General features: G+C 32.7%; 1 protein-coding gene and 1 long non-coding RNA gene across 2 annotated transcripts in view; one reads left to right on the top strand and one right to left on the bottom strand.

The window, feature by feature from the left end:
• The window catches only part of LOC108745086 (brachyurin-like), a 5,240-nt gene extending 2,882 nt beyond the window's left edge, over positions 1-2,358 (bottom strand). The window contains exons 1-6 of the mRNA XM_018481152.2: positions 2,260-2,358; positions 2,149-2,191; positions 1,571-1,739; positions 737-900; positions 549-644; positions 349-488 (exon numbers count right to left, since the gene is read on the bottom strand). Coding sequence (XP_018336654.1) covers positions 349-488; positions 549-644; positions 737-900; positions 1,571-1,739; positions 2,149-2,191; positions 2,260-2,334 — 687 coding nt within the window. The 5' untranslated portion in view covers positions 2,335-2,358. The remainder of the gene's footprint in view (positions 1-348; positions 489-548; positions 645-736; positions 901-1,570; positions 1,740-2,148; positions 2,192-2,259) is intronic.
• A 1,790-nt stretch (positions 2,359-4,148) lies between these two features.
• On the top strand, positions 4,149-6,530 carry LOC112905228. Its single transcript, XR_003231637.1, has 5 exons — positions 4,149-4,164; positions 5,335-5,441; positions 5,624-5,680; positions 5,829-5,912; positions 6,030-6,530. It is a non-coding gene; the product is annotated as an uncharacterized LOC112905228 (long non-coding RNA).
• The last annotated feature ends 270 nt before the right edge of the window (positions 6,531-6,800 follow it).

Genomic DNA, 6,800 nt, shown 5'->3' with positions numbered 1-6,800 from the left:
TTTTTTGCCAGCAAAGACCAAAAATTTTATGAGCGTGGAATTATGCTACTACCAGAAAGATGGCAAAAGGTGTTGGACCAGAACGGTCAATATATAATTTAATAAAGTATTTGTTTATTATACGAAAACTGTCTTTCATTTCCACAAAAAAAAAACGAAATGACTTTCCGAACAACCCTATAATATCAAGAGTGGGATAGACTTGGTTTTAGTCTTAGTTTGCTCGTCACTAGTTGATATTCTAGAAAATTTCGATATTAAAATGCGGAACCAGGCGCAGAAACAGATATGAAAAATCGTGCCGAATTTGTTTTTCGTTAGTTTTTCCTTTTTACTAAAATTACTTACGGCACAAGTGCTTTCCCTTCTTTCGCCAACTGTACAGACGGTGTTAGTACCCACAGCATCTTTTCCGAATACTTCAGCGCATTTGCTGTTGCTGATGGTCTTAACTTGTATGTATCTTAATAGCCAGCTAGGATGGGCACCTGAAACACGATGATTTTAAATTACCTATATATATATTATTAGATTATAATGCCTGTTACTATTGTCTGTAGTTAGTCCCCAACCACTAACTTCGACGATCTGGTTTTCATCAAGGACTTCTCCTTTCGAAGGAAGTTGAATCGTATTTATCTCGTCTATTAAAACAGAAGAAGGAATTAAGAAATCTTATTTAAAATCAGTATCAGTTTAATATCGATAATTATTTTCAAATTTTATTCATACGTACCAGTAATCTCAACGTTCCTTCCCAAATCAATTAGGGCGATGTCATTATTGAGATTTCGATTGTTATAGTGATTGTGAATAATACTTTTGGTCGTTTCAATTGTGATCATTTTCTCATCATCACTCATTACTATTGAACCCAAACGTATCGAAAAATTAGTAGCACTAAAAATATATCAAAGTACTATACAGAGTGTTTCTGGTGGAGCACTATAAAACAAGAAAATTAAGAAAATGTTTAGTAGTCTGAAAGTCCACTGTTTTCGAGAAAAACGTGTTTCAAAGTACAGTCCTGGTAGGTTTACGTAAGGAAATGCGACGCCGCATTCAATCAGATGCAGCATCCGTGTTGTACGAGTATTTCTTTTGAATTTTGTGTTCTTAATATCATGTCGAGGTGTACTTTAAATAGTACTGCATACTGACAAAGATGTTATTTAATTAATTGTTAGTAAAAATGCTGTAGCTACACGTCTTAATAAAATTATGAAAAAGAAATGTTTAGTAGTCTGAAAGTCCACCGTTTTCAAGGAAAACGTGTTTCAAAGTATAGTCCGGTCCTGGTAGGATTACGCAAGGAAATGTGACNTTTTAAATACTAGGTGTACTTTAAATAGTACTGCATACTGACAAAGATGTTATTTAATTAATTGTTAGTAAAAATGCTGTAGCTACACGTCTTAATAAAATTATGAGGAAGAAATTACTCAACTGATAATAGTGAAGAATGTGGAGTTTCTGCGCGATCTCAAGTAAAAGTTCTTTTTGTTTTGGAACGATATTTACGGCACTTAATCGCGATCTCTTTAATAATTGTAGAACAACTATTTATTACCTAAAAGCACAATGCGCTGCTGTTAAAATCCACCGGGGCCTAATGAGAGAGCCACCGCAAAGTAACTCTTCACCTGGTTCAATTCTATAAATAATACTGACTTGCCAAGGAAATTGACCAAATTTAGCAATATTACCATTTACTATTCTTTTGTGATTGCTTATTGATTCTAAAACAAAGTTTAATGAAGATCAAACAAAAACATGTTGATTCTGTTAAACAGTAATTTAAAAATTTGAAATATTATAAAATAGAATATATCCAGTAGCGTAAAAAGTAAAGGATAAAAAATGGTTATTGTGGGTTATCCCTAAGAGATAGGCATATACCATCCCAGACTTTTTTGTAGACCTTTCTAAGGTGTACATTACTCTAGTATATTATTTTGATCTATCTCGTAGGTTTCAGCCAGCGTTTACAATGTAAGCGCAAAAAATGTGTTTATTTACGACATCACATTACAAACCCCTAAAATTATCAGTGTTTCTCTACTATATTATGCATGAATTATACATATAAACCTTCCTCCTGAAAATTAATTACAAAAGGAGTTCTACTATGTTTTAGCTATTACTTACTTCTTATCTGCTCTGGAAAAGCTAATTCTAATGGTGCTCTAACCTACATTAAAAAAATAAATGGAATTCTTTTTAAGAGTTGTATGTTATGAGTATTACATTACTGCTTACTTTATTAGGGCAACGCAAGGAAGAATAAGTCTTTACCACCAATAATAACAAAATTAGAAGTAAGAAACAGTTCATGTTTGTAGGCTCAACGATTTTACTTTTAAATGAACAGTATATCAAATTCTTATTAATACATTACAATAGCAATATTATTGTTAACAAAAAACTCATTTAGTAAATGTTTTTATTTGAATAGGGCATTTTACTTTATTAGCATTTCAAACATTAAAGGCTGATTAGTTGTGGAAAGCAATTTTCGTCGTCATTATTATAAACTACAGTATATATAATACTCTTATCGTGATAACTTTAAAAGTAAAAGAAAAAGCTAAATTAACGTTCTTTTAAAACATTAATTTTTCGTTACTTTAGATCACATTCATTCAAATAATCGATCCTGTCCAGTCACGACTGAGGTCACATTTCCAATGGGACCAATTCAAGGATCATTGGGAGGAAACTTTGAGGATACTCACCACAGGAGCATCACACTGCCAATTAATTGACTATAGGATCGTCCTTATTGGATCGGGCGGACTTCAAGGAGAGGTAGAATTTATAAATTTTCTTTAAAACTTCTTCCTTTTTGTTTACTTACACTATTTATTTTAGTAACTACGTAATCTTTTTCATTTTAACTTAATTATTATTATAACTTCAGAAATTCGTGTACAGGCAACATAAGGACTCCAGGTCTTATTTAGGACCCTTCACCTTTCCAGGGATATCGTCCATCAACGGGGGGCCATTTCTAACGGGTGAGGATAGCTCCCAACTGGTCATCTTTTAACGACTGGAGCCGTGTTCCCATGGTAGGAAGTCCCTTTCAACGGCGAGGAAGACTTATCCCTTCGCGAATGGGAACACCTTCAAGTTTTTTGAGGGTGTTCATCTCTGCGGGAGGGCGCCATTTGTACCGCTTCTTCCTCAAATAAGATCATCTTCTAGCAACTTGGTGGTGATTTCTGTTTGCGTAGGTTTACTTTCTTCTAGTTTTTCAGACATTCTTGAAACGTTTATTTTTCTTTGTTGAAGTAATTTCTTTTTTGTTTAGATTAGGTTAAAATTTGTATTTTATTTACATTAGATGATTTATTTAGTTTTCTAATTTCTTTTAATTCCCTTTACATAAGTTTTAAGCTGTTTTTTTCTTTTTTAGTTTAAATCTATCCATTTAGGATGATCGTCCTGGATAGTCCTGAAATGAGAGTAGATAACCAATGGGACTAATCCAAGGATAGCTGGGAGAATACTACAAGGAAGGGTAAGAATTATAAGCCTCGCATCTTTTCAAATCTACCCTTTCTTTTATTTAGTTTTGGACATACTTGAAGCTTTTGTTTTTCAATGTTGAAATAATTTATTTTACATTAATTTGATTGAAAAATGTATTTTATTTACGTTAAATGATTTATTTAGTTTTTTAATTTCTTTTTATTTCCTTTACATAAGTTTTAAGCTGTTTTTTCTTTTTTAGTTTAAAACTCTATCCATTTAGGATGATCGTCCTGGATGCTCCTTAAATGGGAGCAGATAACCAATGGCACTAATCCAAGGATAGCTGGAAGGATACTACAAGGAAGGGTAAGAATTATAAGCCTCGCAAATTTTCAAATCTACCCTTTCTTCTTTTTAGTTTAGGACATTTTTAAGACATTTATTTTTCTTTGTTGAAATGATTTCTTTTTGTTTAAATTTGGTTAAAACTTGTATTTTATTGACATTAGATGATTTATTTAGTTTTCTAATTTCTTTTAGTTCCTTTTACATATGTTTTAAGTTGTTTTTTCTTTTTTAGTTTAAAACTCTATCCATTTAGGATTATCGTCCTAGATAGTCCTGGAATGGGAGCAAATAACCAACGGGACTAATCCAAGGATAACTGGGAGGATACTACAAGAAAGGGTAAGAAATATAAGCCTCGCATCTTTTCAAATCTACCCTTTCTTCTATTCAGTTTAGGACATTTTTAAAACATTTATTTTTCTTTGTTGAAATAATTCCTTTTTGTTTAAATTTGGTTAAAACTTGTATTTTATTTACATTAGATGATTTATTTAGTTTTCTAATTTATTTTAGTTCCTTTTACATATGTTTTAAGCTGTTTTTTATTTTCTAGTTTAAAACTCTATCCATTTAGGATGATCGTCCTAGATAGTCCTGGAATGGGAGCAAATAACCAACGGGACTAATCCAAGGATAACTGGGAGGATACTACAAGAAAGGGTAAGAAATATAAGCCTCGCATCTTTTCAAATCTACCCTTTCTTCTATTCAGTTTAGGACATTTTTAAAACATTTATTTTTCTTTGTTGAAATAATTCCTTTTTGTTTAAATTTGGTTAAAACTTGTATTTTATTTACATTAGATGATTTATTTAGTTTTCTAATTTATTTTAGTTCCTTTTACATATGTTTTAAGCTGTTTTTTATTTTCTAGTTTAAAACTCTATCCATTTAGGATGATCGTCCTAGATAGTCCTGGAATGGGAGCAAATAACCAACGGGACTAATCCAAGGATAACTGGGAGGATACTACAAGAAAGGGTAAGAAATATAAGCCTCGCATCTTTTCAAATCTACCCTTTCTTCTATTCAGTTTAGGACATTTTTAAAACATTTATTTTTCTTTGTTGAAATAATTCCTTTTTGTTTAAATTTGGTTAAAACTTGTATTTTATTTACATTAGATGATTTATTTAGTTTTCTAATTTATTTTAGTTCCTTTTACATATGTTTTAAGCTGTTTTTTATTTTCTAGTTTAAAACTCTATCCATTTAGGATGATCGTCCTAGATAGTCCTGGAATGGGAGCAAATAACCAACGGGACTAATCCAAGGATAACTGGGAGGATACTACAAGAAAGGGTAAGAAATATAAGCCTCGCATCTTTTCAAATCTACCCTTTCTTCTATTCAGTTTAGGACATTTTTAAAACATTTATTTTTCTTTGTTGAAATAATTCCTTTTTGTTTAAATTTGGTTAAATTTTATTTACATTAGATGATTTATTTAGTTTTCTAATTTCTTTTTGTTTCCTTTACATATGTTTTAAGCTGTTTTTTATTTTTTAGTTTAAAAGTCTATCCATTTAGGATGATCGTCCTGGACAGTACTGGAATGGGAGCATATTTCCAATGAGACTAACTCAAGGATCGTGGGGTAGACATTTTATAAAAAGGTAAGATTTGTATGTCTTATTAATTTTCAAATCTACCCTTTCGTTTATATAGTTTTACTTTCTTAAAATATTTGCTTTTCTTTACTTTATTCAAATCTTTTTGTTTTACTTAGTTACGACTTTTATTTCATTTACACTTATTAATTTAGCTTTTTTGTTTAAGACTGTATTTTTTTTGACAGGCAAGTTCTCCAGTCTACTTATGGAACGGAAGACAAATGAAGGCAGTGGAACGAATGGTGAGTTTTACTTTTCTTATTGATTTTCAGATCTACAGTTTCTTTTTATTTACTTTACTACGTTCAGAACATATTTTATCCTTTATCACTTATCTTTTATTTTAGATTTTTCTTTCTTTCTTTAATTTGATAGTTTACACTCTTTCAGGTACATCTTCCAGTGTAGTCACCAGACGAGGACCACATTTTCTTTGGAATCGTCCTTCCAGGATCATGCGGACATCCAGGAGAGGTAGGATTTATAAATTTTCTCTAAACACTCTTTCTTTTTATTTAGCTAACACTATTTATTTTATCAACTATATTATCTTTTTTAATTTAACTTCTTTTCACGTCTTTTTTTTTACAGGCCTTCTTCAGGACCCCTCGCCTCTTCAAGGACGCCGTCCATCAACGGGGGTCATTTCTAACGGGTGAGGATAGCTCCCAACGGTAAGGTTCATCTTTCAACGGCTGGAGCCGTCTTCCCATGGTAAGAAATCCCTTTCAACGGCGACGACCACCACTCGTAGGTAAGACTTATCCCTTCGCGAACCGGAACACCTTCAAGTTGTTTGAAGGTGATCCTCTCTGTGGAAGGGTGGCACTTGTGTCACTTCTTCCTCAGATAAGATCATCTTCAAGCAACTTGGTGGTGATTTCTGTTTGCGCAGGTATAAGTCAAGCCTTCGAATGGGGATCTAAGTCGTTGAAGGTGCTTCTAACCACCGGGAAGACCGCTTGCGGCCATTGAAAGGTGGCAGTTACCACTTGGGGGGTATCCAAACCTGCTGGAAATGACCCCGCGCGCGGACAGGGGACGCACGTCCCCCACCGGCTTCGAATAACAAAAACCTTCGACGTAGGGATGCACCAGTCGAAAAATACAAAATTGTCATTTTAAATATATTTATTTTAATAAAAATTACAATACACCCCCCCTCTGTTTTATTTCACCTGTTAGCAGATAACTAATGCAGCTTACCCAAGGATCACTGAGAGGACACTACAAGGAAGGGTAAGAATTACAAGCCTTGCATCTTTCAAATCTACCCTTTCTTCTATTCAGTTTAGGACATTCTTCAAACATTTGTTTTTCTTCGTTGAAACCATCCCTTTTTGTTTAAATTCAGTTGAAACT

The sequence above is a fragment of the Agrilus planipennis genome, unplaced genomic scaffold (genome assembly GCF_000699045.2).
Source record: "Agrilus planipennis isolate EAB-ADULT unplaced genomic scaffold, Apla_2.0 scaffold39, whole genome shotgun sequence".
Taxonomy (NCBI): domain Eukaryota; kingdom Metazoa; phylum Arthropoda; class Insecta; order Coleoptera; family Buprestidae; genus Agrilus; species Agrilus planipennis.
Note: the sequence above shows the minus strand (reverse complement) of the source record. Positions and strands in the feature narration are given on the sequence as shown.